Source organism: Pygoscelis adeliae, unplaced genomic scaffold (genome assembly GCF_000699105.1).
Source record: "Pygoscelis adeliae isolate BGI_AS28 unplaced genomic scaffold, ASM69910v1 Scaffold244, whole genome shotgun sequence".
Taxonomy (NCBI): Eukaryota; Metazoa; Chordata; class Aves; order Sphenisciformes; family Spheniscidae; genus Pygoscelis; species Pygoscelis adeliae.
This window is the reverse complement of record NW_008824648.1, coordinates 108,370-123,135: the sequence shown is the minus strand read 5'-3', so window position 1 is coordinate 123,135 and position 14,766 is coordinate 108,370. Positions and strand designations below refer to the sequence as shown.

The following is a 14,766-nucleotide window of genomic DNA, read 5'->3' as shown; positions in this document are numbered from 1 at the left end:
TGCCGTGCCGGCAAAGGAGCGATGTGGCAAGATGGCTTGCCGAGGGGGCCGGGAGGCAAGCTAAGGGACTAAACAAGGAGCTGCTTTCACCTCCCCTTCCCGCTCCCTCAGGAGTACCTCCAAGTCCCTCAGAGGAGCAGGGAATTGCAAACCACCCCGGTGGACCCTGGGCAGGAAAGCCCGGAGGTGGCCCACGCTGGCGGCAGTGTCTCGTCTCAGAGGTCTCAACTCCCTCAAGCCCCCTGTGCTCCCTGGCCCCGCATTAGTGTTTCTCAGGCACTTGTTAATCGACTGAGCAACGCCCATGAGGACAGGGAGGCCTGCTCCTGCGGACGCCCTCACCCCTCCCTATGCTGGCAGGCACTCCCTTGCCCCGTCCCTGCGCTCAGCACAGGATGCGGATCCGCAGGGCGGGCACAGACACCAGGACATCCGCCTGCCACCCAGTGGGGACCCTGTTCCTCCAGCACATAAAGCAGCTTAACTCAGTGGTGGAGCTTTGGTTTACATCCTTCTCCCCCTCTCCATTTTGGCAGTCCTGTTTGCCGGCAAAAATCTTGGCGGTGGCAGCAAACAAAACCACCCCGGGCTGGTGCCACCCCACAGCAGCCAGCGGCACTCCCCTCCGTCTGTCCCCCTCCTCCATGTGGCTCTCCAAAGGGGCCATGGAGCCCAGAGCCATGCTCTGCCTTCAGTCCCTGGTGGCACAGGGCACAGCGGGCAGTGCAGGGAGGGAGGCTGTGATGCCAGAGGGAGGAGGTAATAAGGCCACCAAGGCTCCCCCTCCAGTGCCTGCTGCCGCCACCACCAGACCCCCCCGGCCACCGATGAACCTGGCTGGAGCTCTGAGAGAGTCTGGGGGCTCCCCTCTCCCCAGCCAGAGAGGCTGTGCGGTGGGGAGGGGCGGAGAACACTTCCAAAGAGACAGCTTGGAAAGAGACAACTCTTTCTGATGGCAACAGAAGGGGCTGCTTTTCCTGGGGAGAGCAGTTTAGCCATGCCACGTGTGTCAGCAGCCCTTGAGGAAGGAGGGGGGACAGAGGAAGGAGTTTTGGGGGGAAGGTGGTGGGGAGAGGGTCACTGACTTTGGCTCAACTCTTCAGCTGGCTGGTACAGGCTTCCCTTAACTCCATGGTACATAGCCAGCTGCGATGGGCCTCCCCAGGCTGCTTCCTACCAGCTCCTCTGCCAGGGAGAGACCGGGATGACGTAAAGCGGGAGACGGGGTAGAGGGGCTAGAGAGAAAGAACGGAAAGGAAAAGGAGAGGAGGGAAAGGGGTGGCCTTACGTTATAAAGGCAGAGTCCTAGATCTTAAGTACATCATGTAAAATACAGCGTGGGAGGCGGGTTAAAACTCATTATCATTATCTTAAGCAAACTGGTAGCATTATTCAGTAGTTAGTAAACAGAACATTAAACCTTTGTCCAGCGTGTTCGGAGGGGTCAGGAAGGGAGAAAGGGAGAAAAAAGGAGGAAGGAGAGGTGTGGATGTGTGTGTGAAGGGGAGCAGAAACTCAACCACTCTTGTGACTCCCATCTCCAGTCCGCATTTTCCGAGCCAGGATGACCTCCTTGGAGACCTTCTTGCGATCGCTGGCCAGCCCCAGGAGGCACATGAGGTCGATGAAGGCTGTGGTTATGTTGAAGCGCCAGCCAAACTCACTGGTGGAGTAGTCGTAGGGGAAGGTGTGGTGGTAGTTGTGGAAGCCTTCTCCTGCAAAACACAACCAGGGGGAGGATGTTGCAGAGCTCTAAGTGATGGCCCCTTTCTCTTGGCCTAAAGCACTACATTCCTGAACCAGCGTCTGGACTGAGTCCAGGCTCCTCTCTCCTCTCAGCCCAATTTCACCTCTCTACAATCTACCCCATCTCATTTGGGCATGGTCCAGCATGCCCGGGCTGGCCCAAATGAGGCAATGACAGTCATAGACGACCTATGGTGCTTCAGAGGAAAACAGGTGTGTGACAAGGAACCGGGAAAGGCTCTGGCTCACAGACTGCACCAAAACACCAGGGGAATCCTAACAGCTTTTCCTCTGCCACCATGAGAAACCTTCTAGTATTGGTTGAGCTACCAGCTAGACCTGCAGCCAGTCCCCAACAAGCCAGGCCAATCAATATCCCTATAACACTGGCAGTCCTAATGCCAAATCCAAAGGGCATTTACAGATGACAATAAAACAGACAGACTTCTAAGTGATCTACCCCAGTCAGCCACCCTCTCCTCCAGAGACTGCCAAGGGTGGCTTCAGTGCTCACCCCTTCAATGACATCACCTGGACTCCTGCTCATATCCCCCGAGTCTCTACAGTTCAAATCCCTCCCTACTAAAAATCCAGGAGCAGGTCCTTCAGTGGTGGAAATCAGTGCAGCCCCAGTGGTGTACACTGATGCAAACCAGCCGAGGATTTGGGCTTGGGAGAACAGACCAGAGCAAATACTGACCCTGGGATGTACTTTCCTAGGTACCCAAAATTTCAGGGAAACACACGAGATGATCTGGCTTGTCTCATCCTCGAGTACCCCCAAAACCAGCTGCCCCGAGAACATGTCCAAATGTACATCTGCCGGTTTTCAAGTTGACAAATCTAAGACAGGTAAGCAGAGACTGCAGCACGCGTTTTTCAGTGTGGTGAACGGGGCAGAGAGACCTTCGAGCAGGGTAAATAAAATATTGCTATTGAGATAAGGAGGTGCTGCTAAGTGCAGCAGAGTCCTTTCCAGCCTGGACAGAGGCTGGTGGGAGCTGATAACCTCACTGCCCTTATGTACTCACTGGCCAGCCTGGGAAGCACCCCCAGATGCAAAGGCTGGAGCGGAAGGGTGCAGGGGGAAATGAGGACACCTGGATTCACAGAAATTCCCAGAAGCTGCAGCCCTAAGAGGCAGTCCCACTCTACAGTCTACCGGCAGCGAAAGACACGGATGCTGAACGTACCTAGGGCCCCCAGGCTGACCAGGGGGTTCTCCCGTGGGTTGATGTGCTGATCATACGGCCGGTTGCCAAACATGTGAGCAGCACTGTTCACTAGCCAAGTGGCATTGAGCCCTATGGTGTAGCGCAGGATGGCTGGAATGAAGAAGCTGATGACGATGGATTCATCCCAGAAGTACCAGGGCACTACAGTGGGCAGCGTGAAGCACAGCAACACCACCGAGGGCTTGTAGTATCTAGAAAGGAAGGGACCAGGAGGAAAGCGCTCAGTGGCGGAGGCAGGACAGGAAGGGCTGGTTCAGTCCTCCCTTTGGAGGATTCACACTCAGCTATACAGGGAAAATCAAGCACAGAAATACCTCGCCCCTGAGCCCTGCGTCATTTGCCCTGGATGTGCAGAAGCCATTCCTGGAGACTCGCAAGTCCTATCACCAGGCAGGAGACTCAAACTAAAGTCCCGCTCTCCCTGCCTCAATCTCGCATGTCCACAAAGTAATGTCCCTATCACCTTGAGTCCAGACACCACCTGCTGCTTTTGGCCTCATCTTCCATTTGCTTCTCAGCTATGTTGCTCCCCATAAAGGCAACCCCATGCTTGCAGAGTCCCACAGAAGGTTCCTTCTCCAGCTCTGGTCCAGTGCTGCAACTCCTCCTTGCAGACTTGGCCCTGCCTACCAATACACCCCACCAACAAGTGCAAGCAAGGGACACTTGCACCATCAAACAGATAAGCATGTGAGGTCCCTCACACTGGAGGGGTGGGAGCAGAGAAAGCTGACCCGCTCTGATGACCCACAAGAAAAACCCCAGGCAAAAAAAGCCATAAACCTTGCTTGATTTATGGCTCAGTTCTCCAAGTGAGGGCGGTTACTATGTGGGTTCAGTCCCCCATCCCCGCAGCCCTGGTGACAGGTTCACCTCCTCTGGGGATCAGTCCCATTATAGCCACAGACAGCTGAGAGATACCCCATCCAAGAGGCACCAGTGAATCAAGACTGTCCCTCCCGGTGACTGCCTCTCTCACGTCCCCATTTTCAACACCTCTTTCACCACACTGTTTCCAGCAGACTGATGGGAGAGGGGCAGAGGCATGGCCTGGGAGGTGTACCACAACATCTCCAAGGATGGCCTTGAGGCACCCACGGGCAGGCTCTGGGCTAGCCAAAGCAGCAGCTGGACTGTGAGCAGGCAGGCGTGGAGGTGCTTTGCAGTGGGGAGCTCAGCCTGCCGCTGGCAAGATGCTACATGGTAGGCGGGCAAGAAAGGGGTGTGGGAGGGCTGGAGGTAGCACTAGCTCCTAAATACTTCCTATAGGAGAGGCACAGCTCATTTCTCACAGGGTTCATCCTACAGCAAAGTCTCGGATAGACCGAAGACTCACATTTCTCACATGATGCCCTCAATCCCCTCATGCTCCATTAAAGGCGCTTGGGGTCCCCAGCCCATTTGTGGAGTCCCTGCTCCATCCCACATGGCTCTGTGCTCGGGCTGACCCCACAACTCACCTCCGCTGGAACATCACCACTTTGTCAGCCTTTATGTCACTCAGGTCCAGCTTCTGGCCCTTCTCTATGACGTCTGGGTGCTTGCGCACCAGCAGCCAGCCAATGTGGGAGAAGAAGAAGCCCCGCATGGCGTTGTGAGGGTCTGCGTCTGTCTCGGAGAACTTGTGATGGACGCGGTGGTCCCGGACCCACTCGTAGATGTCATTCTGCAAGGCAACAGGAGCGGAGACTTAGGGACAGGGCTGGAGATGTTCCCTTCAAATTAACAAAAGGGTCTAAAACATTTAGACACCTAAATCCCATTGACCTGAACAGGTATCAGTCATTTTATCTTTCTTTAGAGTTTGGGGGTTTTAGCTTTTAAAATAGAGGTTGGATCTTCTTTGCTCAACCTCTCCAATTTTCTTTGAAATCTGCTTCTTTGGTGGGCCGCCTTTTCTCTTTTTTTTAATTGGTTACCTTTAGGCTTTGGTTTGCACACCCGCTACAGCATCACAGGCTCTCATTGGTCAGCCTGTTCCCCCACCCCTGCAATAGCCAGCCCTCATTGGCCAGTCAGTGCCTCCTCCCTCACACACTCGACTCTTGTTGGTCACTTGTCCCCGTCCCTACACAGTGCCAGCTGGGATTGATCAACCTGCCCCTTCCCTGCGCCCTGACATTTTCCATGGGTCAACCTGCCTTGCTTTTCCTGGGATTGCCAAATCAGATCTGTTTAACTTGGGGGCAAGTTTTTTTTAACTTTTTTTTTTCCTTGGAAATCAAATGGTCTTAAAATGAAGGCCCCTCTTTAGAAATAGAATAAACACACCATTTCAATGACAACTGTAAAAAAATACCCCCCATAACAGCCCCATTTAAGCTGCAAAATCAATACTGTTTGGAAAATGTCAAAGCTTTCATAATTTGTATTAAGAAATGATTGTTTTGGCCAGTTTTAAGAATAGATTTTAATAAGCCTGTACTCATTCCTTTACACCGAGATTTTGATGTGCTTAAAGCCATGTATTACACCATCCTAGAAAACATGAAAGAGATTCAAGCATGCCTCTATTGCCTGTATTACACAAGACGCTCCTTAATCTCATAAGTACATAGAACTTTTCCTCAAAACACTTTGAAGGCAGGGAAGCGGCATAATCATCCCTATTTCTTGCCTGGAAAGATCAAGTTACTTATCCACACAGGGAGCCTGTAGCAGAGACACAACTCCTCAAGTCCCTCTCAAGCGTTGTAACCACTCCTCCTTCAACTGAGATAAAATGATTTATCTGTGGGTCACGCAATACGGCAATGATAGACATGGGCCAGGATTCAAGTCTTACTTGTTTCCAAATACCGGGAACTGCTGCCTTCCTTCCAGCCAAATCCTGAGCACCTCCAGGTATCACCAGCCCTCGCTGATGTTAGCTGGAGCTTGGTCACTCAGCATCCCCTCAGAAGAGGGTGGCCCAGCAGCCTTCCCTATCCAGTAAGCAAAGAAGCACAGCCAGGACCTATATTGGAAATGTTTCACCTGTGACCCAAAGTCTCTCTCACATCCCAGAACCTACACAGCATCATGTAACATGAGAAATGCCAGCCTGAAAGCTGACAGAGAGCTTGGGTTTACACATCTGGGGAGGCTTTCCCTCTCTCCCAGAAATCCTTCTGCTGGAGGTAGGAGGCACAAGTTTGGAAAGAGACCATGTACCCCAGCTGGAGCACCTCATCCACCACACCCTGTGCAGAAACACAAATCGGGGGTCTCAAAGTTGAGGAGACAGAATCTTGACCCAAACTTTAGCACAGATCTTATTTTGGGACCACCTCTAAACTGCAACCTTGTCTGAAAATCATGGCTTTCTGAGACCAGCAAGCAAAGCCTAGGAGAACGCCTCCTTCCTTGAGAGTTTCCAGCTACAGGCTATAACCAGGAGAGCTTCTGCTGTGCTGCAGCTGCCTGGTCTTGCAGGTGGAGGAGCTGACTAGGGACAGAATTCCCAAATTCCCTGAAATCACAAGCCATAGGTCCCCGAGCAGCCAACAGGCATTTTCTGGAGGACCTCAAATAAGATAATCCATAGTCTTCTCTGGCCTTAAGAGTTACCAGTCTGATCTTAGAGCTGCTGCCACTAAATAAACCTTCTCTTGATCCCATTGAAAGTAACTATTAAAAAAAAAAAAAAATCCATGGGGAATGGTACTGAATTTTCAGTAGAACTTTGGATTAGTTCCTATTGAAGCTGAAATATCTGTCTGTCTCTCATCTTTGTCTATTCCTATCCCCTACAGCAATAGCTCAGCAAATTCTTTCCCCCTCTGCCCTATAACCCTGTGAAAGATGGTCTTTGTGTGGGACTAGCCAATACACAGCAACCCATCCCGTTCCCTTGCTGAGTGCTGGACCAGTAGCTGGAATCAGCAGCTTGGTCCTTCCTCTTCCTCATGAAAGACTGATTTGGTACTGACAGAGAATAGGAAAGTGAACCGTGTTTTCGAAAGGCTGAAAAAAACCATCCCCACCCTGTTGTGATTACATGTCATGAAGTGATATCCTCTATGGCTACACAGGGGGGAAAGGGAGGTAACATCTCTGAAATACTTGGTCCACTTGGGCTTTACCCTTCCCCCATACCTCAGCTGGAGAATTACTTAGGGGCACAGCACTGATACTTTTCTGTTTACCTTCTTCTAGCAGAAAGTGCTGCACCCTGCCACCCTCCCAAGTACTTCCTACACACAAGCAAGCCTGCATGAAGTCCCTTCAAGTACAGCTGGAGGACAGAGTGCCATTAGAGCTGCCTCAAAGCAGCAAACACGAGAGACCACCAGGATTTTTCTGTGCCATGCCAATCTGGGTTTTCACTCTAACTTCTTCTATAGGGCCATCTCTGCTACTTTCTACAGTCCCTAAGGACTTTCCGGTTTGCTTGCTTTGTGGACCGTGAAGTACTCTCGTGAGTGGTTAGGCAATATACTGAGGTGCTTATCAGCTGCCTGCAGTCACTTGTGCCACTCTGAATGGGCCCAACCCTTCTCTCCTTGAAACATCGCTGATCTGGGATGACTCTCTGGAAGCCAGTGGTGTGACTTGTAACAAGGTTATTCCTAAATATCACTCTTCCGAACCAGAAAAGCATCCCCCCTAACTGCATAATTTCAACAAGTTCTTGGTCTTTCTGCAGCAGCAAATGCCACAGCCTGGCTCCCCGGGCTGTGCAGATGTCTCCCCCCTTATCGGCCGTGCAGCAAGGAGGGTGAGGCAACTTGAACACCAGGAGAGCACTTAACACTTCCACACCTCTTTCACAGGACCTGGAGCAAGCATAGGGAGACCACACCTCGAGGGAAGGGTACACTCCTGCTTTGGAGAGCTTTCCTACCCCTAGTCTTGGCCAACAGTCCTCTCCCCGCCCTACCCCTAGTCTTGGCCAACAGTCCTCTCCCCGCCCGGTTGTCTCAGAGTCGCCCTCTGAAGAGACAAGGTGAAGACAATGAGACGGACTCTAACGCCACAGTGTTAGATGGAAAGGGCGGGTTGTTTCCTAACAAGAGGTAGTAGGAAAGAGGAACCTCTCCATCAGCTTGCGCCCCGTATCTGAGACAGGGATTCAGGGGAGCAGTTCCTTCTGAGAACCAGTGGCACATTGAGGAGGTGCTTACCTGGAAGGCCATAGAGTTTGCAATAGTCAAGAAGATCCGCAGGGGCAGCGTGGCTTTGTAGGACCGATGGCTCCAGAGGCGGTGAGATCCAGCTGTTATCCCCAGAGCACTCACCAGGAAACACAGAATGGCTGGAGAAGAAAAGAGAGTGTTGGAGCAGTTAGAGCAAGTGAGCCTGCAGCAAAGTTTCAGGCAGAGCAACACAAAGGCAGGCCTTCCTCCAAAGCTGTATAAGCCAGAAAGGAGCCCACAGAGAGCACGGATTGGGGCAATAAAAATCAATGTGAGAGTGCCCAAGCTACCACAGGCTTCCGAAGCAACATGGGGCAAATCATTTCAGCTCTTCATCTCTGACAAGGGAGGAGGCTCCCCCTTACAAGACTTGTCACAAGGGTTGGTTCTTCAGCATAGTGCCATCTGTTATAGCGCAGGATCGTCAAAATTGTATAAAGCGACTGCTTCCATATAGCCCTGTGGTTAACAGCTCTGCAGTCCACCAGGGAACAGCTTCCCTCTTTCCTCCTACCCCGAATAATCAAGGGTCTTGCTTTCCTATCTCACCACTCCTCACTAAATCTCTTTTGCATTCTTTTCACCTAGAGGTGGTAGATGATCTTACAGTTCTTCAGGGGGACAGCTCAAGCCCAGGGTTAGGCTTCTCTTCTGCTCACTTTCTGAGCAGAAGTTGGCTAGAAAAGGATCTAACCTACCATCCCACTGAAGCCTGGGCTTCACCTTCAGCTCCATCGCTGACTTAAAATCTGCCCAAAGGCTCACATTCCCAGGATCTTTTTGATCCCCCTGTCTGCTCAGCTCCTGCACCATTTATGGAAGGAAACTCCAAGGCCAACAACTCATTGCAAGTTGTGCCCACGGCAGAGGCAGGCGTTGCTGGGCCCAGTTGAGCTTCAAGGCTGCTTCATGTGTTCCCTCTCCACACAGGTCAGAAGGAAATCCTGGCCCCTCTGGCAGCTAGTAAAAAACCACATCCCTCTCCCTCTGGATCATGTGTTTAGGTCTGCCCTGGTCTGTGTGTTCCCACATGTCCTCCTGGGACCTCTGGAATTTAACCTGGGTTCCACCATCTGGTCCTAGAACTAAAATGGAGCAAAGACCCCAATAGGGTCATAGCAGCATTACACTAGGAAGCTGGGGATAAGAAGAAAATTGGATCTGAAAATTAACTCTTTCTCTAGGAGGGAAAGGTCAGGAAGTTTGGCAGAAAGACAGAGGGCTTTCAACGGTTGGTTTGCCCTGCAAGCTCAGACACTGAGAGGGAAGGGCGCCCATCTGTGCATAGGTCAGCTGATCCACCTTCAGTCCCCTGGGGGAAGGGAACTTCTTCCCAGTTCCCCAGGGGAAACTCTTTCCTTGGTATAAATTTGCAGATTTCAGCCAATTGGATCAATCATGAAAGCAGCTCCTTATTCTTACATGTAAACCCGTGGATAGGAATCGCTGGTATGCTTGACAACACCATCCAGTCCAGCCAAATGGCTCTAATCAAGCTTATCTTGTACCCAGAAAATAGATACTCTGCCAGAAACTTGTCTGGAATCAGAGATCTGAGACATGCGCAAGGCACTGTCTCCCTGTTCTTTCATTCAGAATAATCCAGGCTTTACTTCCTATCATCTCCTGCTCCCTCTTCCTTTTGTCACCTCCTTTTTGTTGTTCTACATTCCAGACCTAATCTTTTATCTGCTAAAAGCCAGTCTCGGCTGATTTAACATCCTCTTCTGGCCCCTTAAACTTGCATGAACCCTCCTCACTCCCGTCCCACTGTATAACAGCAGCCTTCCCCGTCTGCTGATCTGACCGTGACTTCCCACCTTCATCTTCTCCCTTGGCTTCCCCGCCTGCTGCCAAATGCAGTGCAAGCCTTGGACCAGCACACCTCTGCCTCGTGTCTCCCAGCACCTCTGCGGTCTCTCGGAGGAGCCAAGTAGTCACTGGTCATAGCCGATTTATAGGGCATGAAGAGGGATGAAAATGCATGCAAATGCAGCAGGATCTGGCCTTTGCAAGAGACAACAGAGCTGAGCAAAGCTCACAAAACTGGCCGAACCTAGAAGGGGAGAAGGGAGGGATGCTGGAGCAGGGCGTTTGGTTCAGGTCTCCCTTTGGCCTTGCTGACAGCAAAGTCCTTATGCTGGACACCTTGAAGATCTCACCCAGCCCCATGATGCTGACTTGAAAGTTATGAAGCAGCTCATGACCAGTTCCCCATTGGTTTTAGATTTTAAGACTCATTTTAAAATCAGTCACTATCCCCACAGATTCATACAGAAGAGCAAACCTTGAAAAAGCACCTAACATATGACCGATTTGCAGAACCTCTCTGGCCTCAGACACTGCAATAACAACGAAACCCCCTCCTGGATGTTTCAGACGCTTCCTACTAGCTGCAGAAGTGTGACTCACCACCATTCTCCCTTGAACATAAGCTGCTATACCCTGCAAACCGCATTTCATAAAACCTCTGGGCAACTTTATACCTACGGTGCACACCTCGGTAGCCGAGGTAGATTTCCAAGGGTGACAAGCAGTTTATGGCAGAGCTGAGAGCAGCATCCAGGAGTCTGGATTTAACCTCCAACCTATACAGACTCTATGAGAAACACCAGGCAGGGAGTCTGTGGAAAGCAACATCAACTTGCAATGGGTGTAGGGGGCAAATTGCTGGGGAAAGAGCCCAGCTCTCCCCTGTGGGGCAAGTAGGCATGAGTTAACGGTGCACTGGGGACAGAAACGAACTTGGAAACTTTCATGATCTTCAATGGCACTAGAAAGTAAATGCCAGGTTAGGTGTGTACAGGCCCTAGTTATAGCCCTGAGTTCAGGCTTTCCTCTAGTGAATCCTCACATGCTGACTGGGAATTTTTTGGTAAAAGAGGCCTCCAGGAAGATGACTCTGGCTGAGGACTGTGGTATTTATGCTTTGCAAGAAAGAAGATCATCTGTATCTCTTTTATAGAGGTAATTCTCAGAACTTGCCTGTGGATATCCCCCTTGGGAAAAGATGACACCAGCAATGAAGACATAGCAGCAAGCACAAGGAATCACAAAAGAGACATGGTGGGGACACCAACAGACCCAGAAACCAGACAACCCAGTACTTGCTTTCGGGTAACCTTGACTGAAAGCTTTTGTTAAAAATTTGGAAGAGTACCCACTGCTTTCAGGTGGGGTATAGAACAGTCATGGCATTCATCCGAAGCCCATGAACCTCAGCAGCTCATGTTGACTTCTCTTGGAGCTGCGTCCCAGGTCGCTACAACAGACACAACTCTCTAATTATAATCCTGTGCTTCCTTGCCTCTTGCCCATATACAGCAGCCATAGTTTACCTGAGGAGCAGACGCTTTCTGTGGGAAAGGAGCTGATTCTCAGTCTATGCATACATGGCACCCAGCCCCACAGAAACCCAAACCCCACTTGGGGGCTATTAGCGCCATCAGCCATACCTATGCGTTCCTGTGACAGTGAAAGGATGCGGACAATAAGATTGAAAAGCCTGATGGAAGAATTCAGCACCCTAATGATTCAGAGGGTTCATCCCCACAAACAGGTACAATGATGATCATTGCATAGCCAGGGAATGAGCATCTCGCAGGGAAGGAAGATGAAAATCTCCTCCAAGATCATCCACTAGGAATGAAATTGGAAAGAGAACAGAGAAGGTGAAATAAAGTAGCACAGATTTTCACAGGTGCCTTACGAAGCTGCCCCAAACTGAAAGACTTAAGGACTCTATCAGCTGAGATTTCAAAGTCATCTTCCACATCATGCTTTGAAGTATCCAAGATTCAAAAGATTGTCAACTCACAGGTGATGACCCATGACCCATTCAACTGGAACACAAAGAATTATGACCACTGGCAGTAATATGCACTCAGTGCTCCAAAAATTAAACCCAAAAACATTCCGGATTCAGTCATGTCTATATGATTCACTAGCCTTTACCTCTTCAGGGCCCAGATTCAGACGTCAAGTTATGATGGGAAGCCAAGAATGTGCTAAAGGCATTGTCACCTGCAGTCAACACCAAAGATGTTTACATGAAGAGGTGTCCCTGCTCCAGCAGGCGTACTTGAGCTTCTGCTCAGTGCAAGGGAAAACTACAGCTTTAGACTGCTCTGTCCTTGCCTCCCAGCCCCTGATCACCAGGTGGGTCATGCCACTCTCAGGAGAAAGATGCCAAGAGCAAGGAAACGTGCGCAGGCTGCATAAGGGGAACAGTGTTTAGGAGGAGCAATAGGAGCTGCTGTTGCTAAAACCTAACTTCTCTATCTGGCAAAATCAGAAGTTCCCCTCCACGCTTGGAGGAGAAGCACGCCACCTGCTAGTTAAGCCTGGAGAGGATACTAGGTGGGGAGGTGTTGCCATCAGTAGTCTTGATGGGAAAGTAACAAAAAACTTCTGTAAACGTTTTGCTGGACACATACCTGGGGGTAGTACTGGCTGAGATTTTCAGGCTGCCGAAGTTGCTTAAATTATCCAGCAAGATTTCCTTGGTCCAAAGCAGCAGCAACAAAAAAATTGTATCAACCCATATTGCTGCCACCACTGGCACTGCAGGGAGCTGGGGTACTGTCAGAGCACCACGTTGAGAGGAGCCATCGCTATTTTATAGACATTGTTGGCCAGGCCAACAGGGGTTAACGCAAATATCATCGGTCTGCTGCACTCGAGGGCCAGGAAGACAACCTGCAAATCACGTTTCCAGGGAGGCTCAGAGCAGCTAGAGAAGAAACTGTCAATCACCTTTGCATCCTGCCCTTCCAGACTCAATCTTTATGCTGTTTGGCAAATGACGTGAAATCTGCCCATGGTCCCTGAAAAGACTGCGCAAGACTTTGTCAAGTGCAGTGGAAAAGACTGTAAATAAAAGGGGAGCTGGCTAGAAAGCCATAGTGCTGGAAGGGCTTGGAGAGCTCTCATTATGGTGAGCTCTCACCTGATCAACAACCCCAGCTCGTTCTGGGAAGCTCTGTACCAGAAAGAGATCAAGGGATACAATGCACACAGCAATGCAGAACAGCAAACAATGATGAAGGCAGGGCTGGAGAGCTTGAGAGACAAAGAGGAATTAGCACACAGAGAAATGAAAACAAAAGAGGACACAGTCACCAATATAACTGGTTTCAGAGGGACAGGAACATCAAGGAGATGGTGGCGTGGATGAAGAGGGTATAAGCAGTGGGTTGCTCCTTATAATAAAATATAGAAGGTAGATCAGATACCAGGCACCACAGCTGCCTGTAGCACCACAGCAGAGAACATCTGGGGCCATGTTAATTTTATATTGTATGACACAGCCTAAGGAAGGAATGATCTGAAAAGCAAAGAAACAAACAAAAACCCCAGCAGCTCCAGAACTACCACTGGGAGAGCTGCTCTGCCATGAGCCCACGGTGTATTGCTGGGAGCAACGTAAGCCTCTGCTGCTCTACCCTTGTGTGTAAAATGGGAACCATAGTCCACTCCTTGCTACCAGGGGGTGCTGGGAAAGTAACAGCAAGTCACTGAGATGACAGCCACAGATGCCTTGTATGTGCTAAGGAAAGGTATGAACTGAGAAAAGGGCAATACAAGAAGGAGCAAAGAGCCTTGCTGAGAAGCCAGACCTGTGGAGTATCAGAGTATCCCAGCTCCAGTCAGCACTGGAGGAGAATGGACTATAGGGGAAAGCTCTGACTTGCCTGCAGGGTGCAGGGAAGGGTGGTCCTTTCACAGAACAAGTTCCAGGGATGCAGGACAGGGAGCTCTGCGGAACTACTCCAGCTTTGGTAAGGCAGGATGGATCTTTAGCCAGTCCAGAACAGTGCAGTTCCCCCAAACTCTGTGTCCTTCTCCCATTCCCAGAGCATCTGTCACTCCAGAAGCCACCAAGGAATCTCGCAGTGCCTCACAGTGGCAGGAGAGCAACTGGCACTTCACATCAGAGTTGACTGAGGGAGGGGAGGAGGAGGGACTGGCATCAGGTAAAAAGCAAGGCAGATTCCCACGAAATGCCATGGGATGCCATACAGACCTCCCAAACAGGCATGCGGTTGCAAAGACACTACCTCAGAGACCATTTTGGGGTAAGGTGGGGCTTAGCAGAATGCAAAGCAGCATTAACCTTCTGGATCAAGATGCTCAAGCCCACTTAAGTATCTCGGGAGCTCAAGAGAGAAGGGTTGGATGGATTTGGAAATCAGAATGCATCTCAGCAGCTTGAAATGAAACGAGTAAACCCGACTCACCTTTTTCCTCCTCCTTGCCCCATGCACTGAGGATATTTGGCTGGGGTTGGAGGACCCAGGCTGTCAGCTCAGCGAGTGAGAGAATTCAGCAGCCCCTGCCTCGCCTCCAGCTGAGCGCCTGGGGATGGGACACACAGAGCAGGACCGAGAGCCCTGAAACGCTCCTCCAAAGTCATGCTGAGGCTGCATGTTCTGGCCAGCCCCGCCACCCCGGGGAAAAGCGCAGCCTGTCAGGTTTTCACAAGGGAAAGGCCCAGCAAAGTCTTTCATAATGGCCCCCCGAAAGGCCATGCTTGGCTGCACAGGGAGCACATCGGTGCCTCTGCTTTTGCAGATGCTGTAGCCAGCCTCTGACCGAGTCCTGTGGCCTCCAGTGATGCTCATCTCCCAGGCCTCTGCCTGCGAGAAGCTGAGGTGGTCCAGGAGGGA

At 50.8% G+C, this 14,766-nt stretch overlaps 1 protein-coding gene across 1 annotated transcript in view; it reads right to left on the bottom strand.

Moving 5' to 3' along the window:
• Positions 1-765: 765 nt before the first annotated feature.
• Positions 766-14,766, bottom strand: part of SCD (stearoyl-CoA desaturase (delta-9-desaturase)) — a 19,367-nt gene continuing 5,366 nt past the window's right edge. Inside the window, exons 3-6 of the mRNA XM_009322394.1 lie at positions 8,087-8,217; positions 4,442-4,647; positions 2,940-3,172; positions 766-1,715 (exon numbers count right to left, since the gene is read on the bottom strand). Of these exons, the coding sequence (XP_009320669.1) occupies positions 1,516-1,715; positions 2,940-3,172; positions 4,442-4,647; positions 8,087-8,217 (770 nt within the window). The 3' untranslated portion in view covers positions 766-1,515. The remainder of the gene's footprint in view (positions 1,716-2,939; positions 3,173-4,441; positions 4,648-8,086; positions 8,218-14,766) is intronic.